The 16,663-nt window shown below is 40.9% G+C and overlaps 1 protein-coding gene across 3 annotated transcripts in view; it reads left to right on the top strand.

Annotated features, from left to right (window-relative positions):
• FBXO32 (F-box protein 32) overlaps positions 1 to 16,663 on the top strand; it is a 43,904-nt gene that overhangs the window by 20,515 nt on the left and 6,726 nt on the right. For 2 of the 3 annotated variants that reach the window (XM_044669009.1, XM_044669005.1), the window contains exons 5-6: positions 12,980 to 13,073; positions 13,654 to 13,838. The exons of the other annotated variant lie outside the window; for it this stretch is intronic. In XM_044669009.1, coding sequence (XP_044524944.1) covers positions 12,980 to 13,073; positions 13,654 to 13,838 — 279 coding nt within the window. The remainder of the gene's footprint in view (positions 1 to 12,979; positions 13,074 to 13,653; positions 13,839 to 16,663) is intronic. 3 annotated transcript variants of the gene reach the window in all.

The raw sequence follows: 16,663 nt of genomic DNA, 5'->3' as shown, positions 1-16,663 counted from the left end.
CTGCTCTGAAGGAGCTCACAGTCTAATGGGAGAGAAAACGTACAAACAAGCTATCAGTCAATCAACACTTATCAAACATCTGCTCTGTGCCAGGCACTGGGCTAAGCACTGGGGGTATAAAAAGAAGCTAAAGACACAGGGGCAGCTAGATGGCTCAATGGGAGGGGACCAAGCCTGGAAACAGGAGGTGCTGGTTTCGAATATGACTTTAGACACTTTGTAGCTATGTGACCCTGGGCAAGTCATTTAATATGGATCAGTATACTTAATATCAATTCTAAGAAAGAAGGTAAAGGTTTAAAAAAAAAAAAAAGGAGTGGGGGAGCAAAAGTCAGTCCCTGCCCTTAAAGAGTTTACAATCTAATGGAGGCAAGAAGAAAGAGATACATATTAACAAGGGAAGGCAAGAAAGGCTTCTTCTACAAGATGGGATTTTATTTGGGAAAAGACAAGAGGCAGAAATGAAGAGGGCATTCCCAGCATGGAGGACAGACAGCCAGAGAAAATATCCAGTCAGGAGTTAGAGTGCCTAAATGCTACTTTGAAACTGATTCTCAGAATACTTCTTAGCTGTGTGACTGTGGGGAAGTCCCTTAACCCCCTTGCCCTTCTGTCTTAGATTTGTTAATAAGACAGAAAATATGGGTTTTAAGAAAAAAGAAGAAGAATTTAGTAGTTCAATGTCCCTCCTGGAGGCCTCCTGGTGTAATAATAGGAAGAGCCCTGAATTTGGAGCCAAAAGCTTTGGATTCTATCTTTGGCTCTGCTGCCTACTAAATGTGTGATCTTGGACAAATCACCTTCCTTCTCTGAACTTTACCTCCTTCCTATAAAATAAAAATAATAACCTGCATTCTCTGCCTAACAGGGTCAATGGGAAAAATAAATGAGCTCAGGATGCAAAAGTGCTTTGTAAAGTGTTTTATGAGTTATTGTGAGTAGTTAAATTGTCACATTCTACTCTAATTGAGACTTCTGGTGGCAGTTCCAGGAATAATAATCAGTCATGAGGGCAGCTAGGTGGCTCAATGGATAGAGAGTCAGGCCTGGAGATGGATGGTCCGGGGTTCAAAAAATCTGGACTCAGACACCTATATGAGGCCTTCATTGCCTAGCCCTTATGGCTCTTCTGCCTTAGAACCAATACACAGTATTGATTCTAAGATAGAAGATAAGAGTTAAAAAATAATAATAGCTCATATTTATGTGGAGCCTCATATTAGAGAGTTTATGGGGAGACATAGAATTGCAAAATGCTTCTCTCCTGAGTTAAGCAAGATGAGGAAGAAAAGGCTATGAAAGCTAAGTGACTTGTCCATTCTCACATTACTCCTAAGTGCCTGAGGTAGGATTTGAACCCAGGTCTCCTGACTTTATTTTTCTACCTGCTGTGTAGAATGCATGGGATTGGAAGAGGATACAAAGAAGGGGGTCAGAGACAGGAGGCAAAGATGGGGAAGGAGCAGAGAGGTAGATCTTTTTAGAGGTAGCTGACAATAACTACAAGACCATAGGGTTTCAGTGCCCAGGATACAATAAGGCTAAACAGAAAATCCTATTAAGAAGGAAGGAACTTCAGTGAACCATGTTGTTGGAGGAGGTTTCACAGAGGAGGTCTAAGCTAGGACTTAGAAGAAGAGTAGAATTCGTCCAAGCAAGGAGGAAATGGAAGAGCATCCCAGGCAAGGAGAACTACTTGGGAAAGCATGCAAAGGCAGAAAAGTACAGGGTGCACTCAGGAGTCATCTCTAGGCTGGTTGTCAGCCCAAAGCTCAGTCTTACCTTAGGGGAGTAGCGTGAGAGAAGATAAGAACTTAAGAAGGGGCTTGGATGCCAAGCCAACTAATTAGACTTTGTCCTGTAGACAATGAAGAGTCATGGGAACTTTTTAAGCAAGGGAGCAACCAGATGAAAGCAATAACGTAGGAAGAACAGATCTGGTAGAGGTCTAATCTGTAGCGTTCAATATTGGCTCCCTCGTGAGACTGAAGGTCAGAATGTTCTCTTTGTTCCTAGTTCCCATGACTTACCTTTTAAGTAAAGGGAAATACTTTGTTCAGAGCTCCAAAATTCTGTCGTTTCTTCACCGTGGGTCTTTGGTCCATTGAAACAGATCCCAGCCCCTTCATGGTTTAATGGGTGGTTTCAGAAGTTATTGTGGCCAAAAAAAAAAAAAAAAAAAAAAAAAAAAAAAAAAAAAAAGACTGCCTAGTGGCCAACCCTGTGATGATGAGCCTCTGGATTTAGCTGGGCTAGTCTTTGGACACCAAATGCAGAGCCCTTTGCCAGGCCTGAACTTGAAGCCCTTCCAGCTTGATAGAAACTGCCAGAGCTTGTGTTTCTCTGGCATAGTCTTTGAGCACCCAGGGTCACCTCCGTGCCCAGGGAGGCATTAGAAGAGGGCTTCGAGGAGGAACAGTGGGGATAATGCAAGGATCATGGAATGCACACACCCATTAGCAGACTTTACAGGCCTGTGAGGTCTGGGTTTTTTGACCCAAATCACCACCCTGCCCCACCCATTGTTCCCTGTGGAATGAGAATGGGGCTACTGTTTTACAGCTGTATCCACAACCATCCAAGTTCTTGGAGGTTTTTGCACAGGCTCATTCCCATCCAAAGGTACTGATGGATCGAGGCAGACAAGCAGGGAAGCATATTGATGCCTTCCCACCAGTGCCCTGCAGCTGAGCCTTCTGTGTGAGAGCTATAACTACTGCATATTCTTGGGTTGGGTTTTTTTTTTCTAAATTGCCACCCTCATATTCTTTTTTTTTTTTAATTCTTCCAACAAGTTGCCACATTCTTCCTCCTAAGAATGCATTTCTCAAAACAAGAAATGTTTTAGCTTAAATTGACCAGTGGTTTGGCAAATGAATTACTGAAATCTGGTCCTGTGATCCAAAATTCAAACCCGATGCCTTCGATTAAAGCCATTTTCAGGCCAAGTTTAGGGTTGATGATGGCCTCCTTGGACATTTTGCCACCCTGAGGCAGGTACTTACCCTAGAATGACCTCAAGTGAATTGGGCACTTATGCCAATGCAGTGCCCTTCTCCCTTCACTTGTGTTGTCCTATAGGTTTTCAGTCCTTTTCTATTGTGTATGGGAAGAATATGCCTCCAAGAAGTCTTCCCTGATTGCTGCAATGAAGTACAACTCATTCCCCACAGCTTACATAATATTTTGTTTAAGTACCTTTTGTTATTTTGCATTTCTGCCTATTGTTTTCCATTCTCCTAGACTGTAAGCTTAAGTTGTCTCATCTAAACTTTGCCTCTTTCCCAGTATATAGCACAATGTTCTACAGGGTATTGGTGCTTAATAACTGTCTGATGAATGGAATGGAAAGTAAGTTAATGGAATTATAGAAGGCCTTGAAAACCAACTGGAGGAGATGAGATTTGCTGTATTTGACCAGAGACAACCATTTTAGGTTGCTAAGTGGAAGGATGGAAATGTGTTTTCATCTGTAGCAGCCCTCAGGACAAATCAAAGGGGCCAGGGTTAACTTTGGCTATGTTGAAAGTACAATTAATTCTTCTAGATTTGACTGTTCTTTCAAAAAGAAAAAAAGAAAAAAGAAAGAAAGGAAGGAAGAGAGGGAGGGAGGGAAGGAGAAAGAAAGAAAGAAAGAAAGAAAGAAAGAAAGAAAGAAAGAAAGAAAGAAAGAAAGAAAGAAAGAAAGAAAGAAAGAAAGAAAGAAAGAAGAGAAAGAAAGAAAGTCAAAGGGATATTTTACTTGCAAATAATATTTACCCAATCTTGACATGCCCTAAGATTGAAAGTGGTTGAAAGTGATTCTCATCCAACCTGTCAGTGTTTGGGCTCAATGTCAACCCAGAACTTTCCATGGTTTTAATTTGTGTCATCCACTGAGTAAATAAGGGTTTTGAAAGAACAAAGTCTGATGGAGGGAGAACAGAGCAAAATAAAACTAGGGGGTTATTTTTTTAAAAAAAGACAAAGACTTCTTAAGGGTGTTTAACACTGGTATTAACAGAAATGGCAGAAATGTGAGAAATTACATACAGTAAAGCTGGGATGCTGTCAGGGCTTTGATATCATTATGAAATGTTCTCGAATCAGCCACGTGCACCGTAACGGAGGCTAGAAAAATCTCATTGTCACATGAGGGGAATTTGAAAATGAATCTCTTCCAGTTCTTAACGATATGTCTTATGTTTAGAACATACTTGGGAAACTTCTTCTAGAGTTACTATTGGACAGCCTAGGGTTCAAGTGAGTACCACTTACTGAGTTGTGACCTTGGGAAAGTCACTTCCCCTATGAGCATAATTTTCCTCATTTGCAAAATGAAAAGATTGAACTAAATGATCTTAAAGTTCTTTCTAGCTCTATCAGGCCAGGTAGGTGATTTATAGGTGATAGAGCACTAGACCTGGAGTCAGAAGGACCCGAGTTCATTTACCTGCCTGAGACATTTACCAGCTCTGTGACCCTGAATAAATTATTCTTATTCTCTGCCTCAGCTTCCTCAACTGTAAAATGAGGATAATAATAAAAAGGATAAAAATAACTATCTCCCAGGGTTGTTGTGAGGCTGAAATGAGGTACTTGTTTTGTTTTGTTTTGAAACTCTTACCTTCCATCTTAGAATCCATACTGTGTATTGGTTCCAAAAGAGTGGTAAGGGCTAGGCAAAAAGGGCATTAAGTGACTTGCCCAGGGTCACACAGCTAAGAAGAGTTTGAGGCCAGATTTGAACCCAGGACCTTCTATCTCTGGAACTGGCTCACAATCCACTGAGCCACTCAGATGCCCCCTTGTTTTGTTGAGTTTTTTTTAAACCCTTACCTTTTGTCTTAGAGTCGATACTAAGTCTGGATTCTAAGATAGGAGAGCGGTAAGGACTAGGCAATTGAGGTTAAGTGACTTTCCTAGGGTCACATAGCTAGGAAGAGTTGAGGTCAAATTTGAACCCAAATCCTCCCAACTCCAGGCCTAGAGCTCTATCATACCTAGAAGCCCTTCTGAGATAATATTTGTAAAGCATTTAGCAAGGTGACTGGCATATTGAAGGTACTTAAATACTTGTGCCCCTACCCTCCACTCCTCCCTAAGATCCTGTAAGTCTTCCCATGGTTGTTTCAAAGATGTATATACATCTGCCGCTTTACTCTCTCTAGACTTGGGCCTGCTTTTCCTACCTGAATTTGTCAGGCCTTTGAATAACAACTAACGAGGTCCAAGCATAGCCATGCAAGAGCACGAGGTGGCTCCATGACTTGGTGGAACAACATTACAGGAGGCTGTCACCAAACTGTTTTTAAAGGATACTCCCTGGGAAGGCAACACAGCCTCACAGAAAGAACATTTTCTTGTGGGGAAGGAGGCCTGAATTTGCATTCCAGTTCTACCACTTACTAGCTGTGTGACCTTATACAACTGTCTTCATGTCCTTTGGCCTCTTTCTTCGTTTATAAAAAAAAAAGTTGGACTATCCTACTTATTTTTTAACTAATTTTATTTATTATTGAAACTTTTTCTTAGTAAAAATTCTAAGGCAGAAGGGCAATGGCTAGGCATTAGGAAGTATCTGAGGCTGGTTTTGAACCCAGGACCCCCTGACTCCAAACCTGGTTCTCAATCCAATGAGCCAATTACCTGCCCCAACTACATTACTTCTAGCACATCCTTCCAGATCTAATATTCCAACACACAAAAACATCAATGATAACCTAATGGTGGACACACCGATTCATTTCTGAAGGGACAAGATCTCACTCCTACACATTCATCTTGGAAGCTATTTAAATCCTGGTGGTCTCCTTGCCGAGATTTGTGACAAATCTCCAATGGCAGAGAAGTAGCAAAAGCAGAGGCTCAAGGACAGGATGTGGTTTTAGTTTGTAGTGACTCCCATTCCTTCATCCTGTTTCTCAGAAGCATTTATCTTACTGGGGAAAAAAACTAGTCATTTCTCATTATAACATATATACAATAAGGACAGGTGGTAATAGCCACATAGAATTCAGGAGCTGTGATCATACCTCCTCTTCTTCCTTCCACATTTTCCCTCCTTCCTTCTTTCTCTCTTTCCTCCCACCCCCTATCATCCTCCTTTTCTCCTTCCCTTTCCTTCTGCTTCTCTCTTCGTTTCTTCCTTCTCCCTTTTCTCCCTTCTCCCCCTTCATTTCTCCCTCATTCTAATTCTGTACTTCCTTCTTTCTCTTCTTTCCTTCTTCCCAAATCTCTCTCCTTTCTTCAGTTTCCTAACCCCCTTTCTTCTTCCCTTCTTCTTTCCTTCTTTATTACCTTCCTTCCTTCCTTCTCATTCCTACTATCTTCCTTTCCTCCCCAATTTGCTCCCTTTTCCTCTTTTTTCCACATTCTCCCTCATTCTCCTTTTATTGCCCTTTCCTTCCCTTCTCCTCCTCCATGGATATAATTAAGTTTATAAACAATTACTAACATTTATTGAGTAGAAGATCTTTGTTTTATTTGGTTTTGCCTTCAGAGTAATTGTTCAATCCTTACCGGTAAATTCTCCTCACTTCTTACATGACAAATTGTCTTTTGTTCTCCTTTACCCCCACTAAGAGGGGAGGAAGGAGATACACAGTTTCTGGTATTCAATCGGCTAGGTAAGCAAATGTATACAAATTAACATTCACTCTGTATGTTCAGGCACATACACTGCCAGAGTTATACAGAGATAAAATGAAAATCACATCTCTTTTCAGCCGTTCCTCAATAAAATACTCTTACTGGTCTGAAGATATATAGGAAGGTGGAACCAAACAGTTCTTGCCCATGAAATAGTTCCATGACGGCTGCTTTCTGGCCTTTCTTTCTTTCTTAACATTAAAACCTCCAAAGTCAGCTATGTAGCTCAGTGGATAGAATATAAGGCCTAGAATCAAAGGGGCCTGGGTTCAAAACCAGCCTCAGACTCAGTGACCCTGAGCAAGTTATTTAGCCCCAGTTACCCAGTCTTTGTCACTTGTTCTATCTTAAATATTTTTTAATCCTTTAAAAAAAATTTTAAACCCTGATACTAAGACAGAAGGTGAGTGGTTTGTTTGCTTTTTTCATTTTTTTAGGGGCAGCTGGGTGGCTCAGTGGATTGAGAGCCAGGCCTAGAGATGGGAGGTCCTAGGTTCAAATCCAGCCTCAGACACTTCCCAGCTGTGTGACCCTGGGCAAGTCACTTAACCCTAATTGCCCTTATTGATCTTCTGCCTTGGGACCAATACTTAGTATTGCCTCTAAGATAGAAAGTAAGGATTAAAAAATGGTTTTTTAGTCTCTACCAAAGACCTCCTCTGGTGCCTCATTTTGGCATGGAAATGATCTTGAGTTCCTGAGGATAGTGCCAAGGAAACATGAAACTCAGGCCAGATCCTCCCAGTCTGGAAAGACCCAAAGCCCCCTCCAAGGAGCAGGCTGGTTCAGCTCAGAAAGGCTCATTCCCAGATAACTGGCCATGAAGGGAAGATTTACAGGGCTATTTTGGTTGTCCATTGATGGGGATAAGAATAGTGATGGTCGACTTTTATTTTTGTGCTTTAAAGTTTTCTAAGGAGGTTATGTGATCCTTTGGAAACTCACAGCAACCCTGGTAGGTAGGCACCACAGGCAATAGTAGCCTTTTACAGAAGAAGAAACTGAGGCTCAGAGAGGTCAGTTGACTTGCTCATAGACCCACATGTCAGTATCAGGGACAGGATTGGCACTCAGGTGTACCTGACTCCAAGTCTGGCACTCTGTTTATTCCAAAACCCTATTGCCTATGTTGGCAAAGTATCTACACTGATGAAATTACAATGTTTTTGAAGAATTGAAGTACCCGAGGCAGCTAGGTGGCCCAGTAGATCAAGTGCCAAGGCTGGAATCAGAAGGACCCAGGTTCAAATCTGGCCCCAGATACTTCCTTAATGTATGACCCTGGACAAGTCACCTAACTCTTATTTGCCTAGCCCTTGCCCTTCTATCTTAGAGTTTTCTTACTAAGACAGAAAAGGGCTTAAAAAAAGGAATTGAAATATATAATCCAAAGAAATCAGAAACCTAGGTTTATCTTCTCATTCGTCATTTTTTAAAAACCTTTACCTTCTGTCTAAAAACCAATATTAAGTATCAAAATACTAAGTATCGATTCTAAAGTAAGGGATAAGCACTTGGTGTCATGAAGCTAGGAAGATTTGCACCCAGGTCCTCCCAAATCTAACCCTGGCTCTCTATCCACTGTGCTATCTAATTGCCCCCTCATTTGATATTTTTAAAAGGTACTCACAATAGCCGGTTCATCCTTTCCTTCCAACTTTCCCCTTCTCCTTCCTTCATTCAACAAACATTTAAGAGAAGCCCATGTGTGCCCAAGCCAGGAACACCAATGGGCAGACCAAGCCCCCACACCTGTTGCCCTGTTATGCCACGGAATCCAATATCCCAATGGTCGCTATTTACAACATAGAGTTGGTATAAGCTTTCAAGACTTGGTTTTTCCTGAAAGCGTGGATATATCATTAGCATCCTGACTATTTTCAGAAGGGAATTTGATGCTGGATCATGAAAGGGAAAAGGCATGACCCTTATTTCATCCTATCAGATTCCATGTTGATGGGCTGTAGGTTGTCATAACTTTAGGATGTGTCGTGGCAAGATACATGGCAGACAGATTCCACATCTGTAAAACGAGGAAAGAGACCGAACCAGCTCGAGTATCATCAAGTCAACACTCAAAGATCCCAGCTTGCAGGATTTATCACTGCAGAGAAACCTTAGAGTTTGCCTAGTATTTCCAGCACTTCAAATGCAGGTTCCCTCACCCCCTATTTTACCGATGAGGAAACTAGGATCAATAACCTGCCGAAGGGCACACAGATCATACACAGTAGAGAGCCAGCATACAAACCCAGTTCTCTCTCTAATAGTAATAATTATATATACATTTGTATTTCTATATGTACTATATTTATATTTTAGATTGCAAACACTTTTGAGTTTGCAAAGCATTTACCACTTGTTATCTCATTTGGACCTCATGACAGACCCATAAGAGAGGTGATATTGTTATCCTCATTTTAAAGATGAGGGAAACTGAGTCAGGGAGGAGTTTAATGACTTGTCTAAGGTCAACCCAGCCAGAAAGTGTCTGAGGGTGGCTCAGTGGATAGAGAGTCAGGCCTGGAGATGGGAGGATCTGGGTCCAGTGCTGGCCTCAAACACTTCCTAGCTGGGAGACCCTGGATAAATCACTTAACCCCTACTCTTCTGCCTTGGAACCAAAATTTTGTATCAATTCTAAGACATAAGGTAAGGGTATAAAAAAAAAGACATATCTGAGGCTCAATTTGAACTCTGATCTTCTTCACTCCCAGTCTCCCATTCTCTCTACTGTACCACCTCACTTCTAGTTCTAAAGAGCCTATGATTCTCTATAAATCTGTAATATTCTTGACAGTGATGGTGAAGAAAAATAGCGACTATGCCAGACCCGAATCATATTCATGCTAGTTTCCCTCCACTCACTTCATTTCTTTGAAACATCCAGGATTTTGCCAGCATGAGCACAACCTCGAATAATGCACATCACGAATCATTCACAGCTTAATCAAAATTCTTCCTGAGTTGTTGTTCACCACTCCTCTCCCTCTAAGCCTCCAATGAAAGGGGGAAAAAAAGAGATCATCCGAGAAGCAGCCGTCTGGTAATGAGTCTGTCCTGAACTTTGTGACGCCAGGCTTCTCAGATGGCAGAAACAGAGCTCATCCCCAGGCTGGTGCTGGAAGGAAGCCTTAGAGCCTGATAGGACTTGCCAGAACTTGAGTTCCCTTGGCATTGCCTTTGAGAATCCAGGGTCACCTCCATGCCATAATGAAGGGACGCTGGGGTAGGACTTCAGCGGAGGTTTTCTCAATGGTCCTCTTCAAAAGCAGAAAGACTCTGCTGAAGCCTAAATTGGAAGGAGGCTGTTGAGGCTGTCCTGAACACAAAAGGTCCGGCAAATGCCAAAAGGGATCGTTCCGCTTTGTTCGAGCATAAACATCCAAATTAAAGATGCCGGCAGACAGTCCTAGATATATTCACACTTTATAGTAGGTGAAAATTCTTCCAGGACAATAAGACCTTACTGTCATCACTATCACTGTCAGCAAGATGATCTGTAAATAGGGCAACAGAAGCCTCCTCGGGGAAATCATTGGCTCCATGAATAGGGGAAACATCATTACAGGGGGCTATCAGTGTTCGAAATGAAACAGCAAGCTGACTGATAATTCTAGTATTCCTAATCATTAGCCATGTGATTTGCACTTCAAACCATCAAAGTTTATCAGCTGTGTATGTGTGTGTTTACATTTACACACATTTTAGCCTCTGTGCTAATATCCCTATTTTGAAGGTTGGAAAGCTGAAGATCAGAAAGGAAAATGAATTTGCATAGGAATGATTAAGATTAAAATACAGAGCTGGGAAAATCCTAAAACCCTAGAGTTTATAAAGTAACATTACCTATTCCGTTATTAAGGTCATTCTTTATATTGAATCACAATCTTCCTCTTGCAATTTCTACCCATTACTGGTTCGTGCAATAAGTATTTATTAAGCAACTATATGCAGTGTTATATTGGGTAAGAGAAAAATGGATAAACATAAAACATACAGCAAAGAAACTTGATTCAATGAAAAGGGCACTGGATTAAGACAGAAGACCAAGGTTTTTCAGCTTGTAAAGAGGAGCTGCTTAAAGAATGTTGAATGAGTGAGTTAGTGAATGGATGGATGGATGGATGGATGGATGGATGGATGGATGGATGGACTTTCACACGACCTGTGTGATCTTGGATAAATCACTTAAAGCTGTCTGAGCCTCAGTATCCTTATCAATAAAATGAAGAGGTTCAACTAGATCAGTGATTCTCAAAGTGGGCGCCAGCACCCCCTGGTGGGTGCTGCAGCGATCCAGGGAGCAGGGATGGCCACAGGTGCATTTGGGGGCAGTGAATAACTGTAAGGGGGTGGTGATAGTATATGTGACAGGGGGCCCTAAGTAATATTTTTTTCTGGAAAGGGAGCGATAGGTCAAAATAGTTTGGGAACCACTGGCCTAGATGATCTCTAAAGTCCTTTCTGGTCCTAGATCCTAAGGCCCTGCCTCAAGTAGGTTATATTTTGATTGGTCAGTCAGCTCCATTAGCCACCAAACACTTTCTATTTCTTCTTTCAAAGCAACTTCTCATGCCAAAAGCCTTCTTCTTCCTCAGTTTCACAGTCCCCATACCCCTCACACCTCATCCACCACTACACCTTGTGATTTGGAGCATTTTCAGACAAGATTTAAAATAACGCTGTTAGTGTGAAGTGGCTGGTGGTTACTTTGGACTTTGGATCTGGGATGGGCATCTCAGTCTGAATCCTTCTTGGGGTTGGGGGTTGGGGGTTTTTCCCCTTAATGATGAGTCACAGTACAAGGCAGCCTGCCCTTCTGAGCAATGATCTAGGTTTTTGTTTTCTTTCATCTTACTTTTCGAGGGTCATATGAGGTACAGGATATTAATAGAACATCAGCCTTCTGGTCCAGGGTGTTGGCAAGCCAATAAATGGAAGGGTTGATCAGTCACTTTTAACCACTCCAGCTCCCCAATTGACAGTCACATGCCTGGAGAAGAGTGTTGAGCTAAATAGCAAGTAACAGAAATAAGTTTCTTTGCTATGAGCTCACAGCACATGGTCATGAACAAATTCAGTGTTTATACATGCTAGCCATTCTTTGTTGCGTGCAAAACCCATAATTCAAGTGGTGATCTAGACCAAAGGTCCTTAAGCTTAGGCCTATGAACTTTATTTATATATATATATTTACACACATATTTTTATTACTTTCAGTTTCAATCTAATTAGCTTCCTTTGTCATCCTGTATGTTTTCTTTTATGCATTTAAATACATGATTCTGAGCAGGGGTCTACAAAGCTTGACAAAATTGCCAAAGGGGTCCAGGATACCAAAAAGTTTAAGAGCCCTTATTTTAGGTGAATCAGATGCTGCAAAAATTAGGGAGACAGCATGGGCTAGTTAAAAGAGCAGCCAACAAGGAAATAAGAGGAAACCTGGGTATGAGTGCTGCTTTTGCCAATAATTTCTTGTATGACCTTGGGCAAGTTGCTTAAATTCCATCAGTCCTTACTTCCCTTATCTGCAAGAAAAAAATTACAGGGATTGAGCTAACTGATCTCTAAAGTTCATTCCAGCTCACAAAATTATATAAAAATTTCTTTCATAGCCCTCTTCCTCCTCCAGTCTCAGTGACGAGATTATAATATTAGCTTCCTCAGACTTGGGGGCAGGAAATTTTTCATTAATACCCCAAATGTAATTATATTCAGATTCCATTGGGAAAGTGTGACTTACTTTGGTGAACTCTAAAAGGCTCCATAATGATTCAAATTAGATAACGAATATACAATCCATTTGGTTATTTGGAGCCGGTTATCCCGGAACCTTGATTCTTACCAGTCATCTTCCTCTGTTCTTATTTTGAATATTTCGAGGTTCACTGCCAATTCTTTACAAGATTAAGGATGGGACAAAGAGAAAAAAGCAGAATCCGAGTCTGTTTCTTTTGCAACTTGGGAGGTGATCATGGTAAAGCATTAGTAGCAGGTCACAACAAGCTTGTCTCTTTTCAACAGGCATGAGCTTCACGGGGAGCAACAAAAGGAGGACAAATGGGATGGGGTGGTCCTGATTTAAGCCAAAATTCTTTATATTTTCAAAGAAAAGCATCAAATTCCTCAGCCCGCTTCCTCTGCTATGGATTTTTAATTGCTCCCATTTATCTTTTATTTTGAGCATCTGCTTCTCACTGTGGCTGGCCCTGCCTGCCATATATCTCTTTAGCCGTCAGTGTGGATCTGTACTGTGTCACATGACTCAAAGCACAGATTAGAGGAGGAAAGAAAAAAAAAAACACCTCTGTATTCTAAGCCTGGCAACTTCTATTTTTATCCACAGCTGTTGGAACTGATAGCAAAATCACAGCTCACTTCCCTGAGTGGCATCGCCCAAAAGAACTTCATGAACATTTTGGAAAAAGTTGTGCTAAAAGGTAAATTTATTTTAACATATATTTGTACACATATACATCTACACATTGTTATCTGTGTATGCATGTGCATGTATGTGTCTGTTTTTAAAGGCGTGAGAAGGGCACCAATTAATTACTTTTACAGATGGATAGAAAAAATAATGGTATCACTCTGAAAATCTCAAAGTATTGTCATTCTATGGAATTTATCAGGACCCATTTCATTGAATTTTCTAATGTGTTTATCTTGTTCTGTGCCACAGGGATAAAACGAACCATCTCCTTCCCCTATGAACACTTTGGTCTAGTCTATTCTCATCGCCAGCATATATAACACAGTCTTAGCTGGTGAACAGCCTCTCCAGTCTTTAATGTAACTTCCTTGAGATCAGGCCTCTTTCTCTTTTGACTTTAAATCCCCAACACTTAACAAAGTCCCTGGCCTATAATGCACCTAATAAATCCTTGTTGGTTATTAATTGCCTGAGGGAAGAGCTTCTTGGAAAAATAAAAACTAACTCAAGGGATATGCAAAATATAGAAAAGAAGAAGAAAACACTAAATAAGTAATCATTTTTTCTTTATTTTTTTTCCTCCCAAGTCCTTGAAGACCAACAAAATATCAGACTGATTAGAGAGTTGTTGCAGACTCTCTACACATCCTTGTGTACTCTGGTCCAGAGGGTAGGCAAGTCTGTTCTGGTTGGGAACATTAACATGTGGGTGTACCGAATGGAGACCATTCTACACTGGCAGCAGCAGCTGAACAACATCCAAATCACCAGGGTGAGCAGGGAGGCTAAGCGTTGGGGAAAGGGCTGTTGTGGTTCCTATATCAGAATGCCTGAGCACAGCCTGGGCTGGGGAGGAAGGGGTGGGGAATGAGGGACACTAGAGCTTCAGAAGCCACTGGCTATGGCAGGATCTCCATTGTTATGACTCAGTGCATTAACTGGACTCTCAACAAGAAAAATAAAACAGCCAAAACTCCTCTCTGATAGAATGGGCTAGGGAGGAGGAGCTAGGAAAGGGAGGAGTGGAGGATCTAAGGGAAAGGGCAGAGAGAAACCTGATGAGAAAATTGAAATTTCTCCCAAATTTGTAATCATTGAAATCTTTGAGAAGGAATTGAAGGTGTGTCTTTACTTTATCCTGTCCCTTCCCAAATGAAAATATCGTTCTTAGCTTTAAGCTTTAATTATCACAACAGGGGGCAGCTGGGTGGCTCAGTGAATTGAGAGCCAGGCCTAGAGATGAGAGGTCTTGGGTTCAAATCTGGCCTCAGACACCTCCCAGCTATGTGACCCTGGGCAAGTCACTTAACTCCCATTGCCTAACCCTTACCACTCTTCTGCCTTGGATCCAATACACAGTATTGACTCCAAGAAGGAAGGTAAGGGTTAAAAAAGAAAAAAAAAAGAGCTATGAGCTTTTCTCTAAAGTATGGTTTGGGGCTGGTACCGACCTGCAAATTACAATTCTGTGTACTTGTCATAAAGACAAAAGGACCTTTCAACCAACAGTTTGGACATAAATGTAGATCAGAGAGGATACAGGGAAACTCAGTCTACATCTCTAGGTTCATTTTTTATTTTAAGATAAAACTTTGGGTGTAAAACACAATATATAATGTCAGATTTGGTGGGCACATTGGCTAGTTTTGCAAAAAACTTTTTTCCTTTTTTTGTTATAAAACATGGTTCTCTGGTAAAGGGTAGAGAACTCTATTGAGAAGTATATGCAAAAAACTAAAGATACCAGCAATTTAAAAAAAAAAATAAGACTTAAGGCTAAGATGTCAACCACTACCAACATGATTAATAGCTAGGATGTGTTGTCGGAAAAAGAAATCAGTGGATTCAGTGTGATAAAGTGGAGGATCAACATGGGTTCAAGTCCTGCCTGACTGTGTGACTTTAGTTAGGTCACTTAACCTCTCAATGCCCCAGGCATTTCTTTAAGACTATACATTACCACAAGTTGCTGATTTTCATGTATAAAGATTTCCATCTTAGTGGGATGGAAACCCAAGCCTGAACCAAAACAAACAAACAAACAAAAGATTTACATTGGCATCTTCTTTGTGTGAAATAGCCTGCTATTCACTGGAAAAGATTGCTTGTAGGGGTTTCCTGGACCAAAGGAAATAGAGTTTTGTGCAGCTCATATTGGCCAAAGATGGTGTGAAGAAACTTCCTGTGTCTCAGCAAATAATTGTTATAGAAATAACAGCTGATCACTGAAGTAGCTGTGTGGAGAATTCAAAATACCGTATGTTTGTTATTCCTTTTATCTTGTCACAATGTCTCTGAGCCTTCATTGCTGAATCCCTGAAAGAAAAAGAGGAATTCTATCACCTACAAAGTAAAGTAGAGAGTGGAGACTATTTAAGTAATTTTTTTAAAAAAGCATTTGGCTTAGTTATCTTAACTATTAATTCAGTGAAAGGTCTTTGGGAGTTTCCTTAAGTTTTGTGTGAATTGCCTTTTTTATTTTCCCATTAATCCTTTCTCCAGTATATAGGCAGTGTGGGTGCCTGTTTGAGGATTCTAGAATTCTCTGGTGATATTCTATGACTGTGTGAGGTTTATTAAAGCTCCGGATAAAGTAATAAAAGGCTCCGGAGTGGTCAACCCTTTGCCTACTAAGGGGCTTTGAAGTTCTTCCTAGCTCCAAATGTCTTTAATCATTAATATGAATAATAATAGCCCTAACTCATTATTAATACTAACCATGGAAAAGTTAATAAGCTATGGAAAGAGCCCTTGGTTTGTAATAAGAGGACCTCATTTCAAGTGTCAGCTCTTCTACATGCTACCTGACTCAGGCAAATGCCTTACCCTTTTGGGGTCTCAGTTTCTTCATCTGTAAAACAAGAGAGTTGGACTAGATGACCTCTTCCCTTTCAGTTCCCAGTCTACAATTCTAACAATCTGTTGTTGTTCAGTCATTTAATCATGCCCGATTCTTTGTGACCCCATGGACCATAACTATCCATGGGGTTTTCTTGCCAAAATTACTAGAAAGGTTGCCATTTCCTTCTCCAGTGGATACTAATAATGTAATTCTCTTATACTTGAAGGCTTGCAAAGCTTGTTCCTTCCAAAATCCAAAAAGATAGAGAATGAAAACTATCATACCCATTTTACAGAGGAGGAAAATAAAACTCCAAAGAAATTGAGTGACTTGCTCAGCATCATACAACTAGTATGTCAGATCTGGGATTCAGATTCATATCATTTCTTGACCTTCTATTATCCTGCAAGCTTTCCACAGTATCCACGTTGCAAGCTCCTAATGCTTCTCCTTCCATGTACTCCTCCATGGTTCTGAAATAAATTGCTTTTGAGACCAACATCACAACTCCACCCAGCTTGCATCTCCACAGCTTCCAAACTTCCAATGATGCTGAAGAGAGAGGAAAGGACTCCTTACCTCATTCTGAACCTGACTGGAAGAGCCAGGCTTATTGTAGGAGTGCCCATGTGAAGGAAGATATTAGAAGTAATGCTCAGGTGGCATTCATAGTCATTGAAGAATGCTTGGCCATGTTCTGTTAGCATCCTTGGCTTTCTGTCTTTTAAGAGAGAGAGAGAGAGAGAGAGAGAGAG

This window comes from Gracilinanus agilis, chromosome 1 (assembly GCF_016433145.1).
Source record: "Gracilinanus agilis isolate LMUSP501 chromosome 1, AgileGrace, whole genome shotgun sequence".
Classification (NCBI taxonomy): Eukaryota; Metazoa; Chordata; class Mammalia; order Didelphimorphia; family Didelphidae; genus Gracilinanus; species Gracilinanus agilis.
Note: the sequence above shows the minus strand (reverse complement) of the source record. Positions and strands in the feature narration are given on the sequence as shown.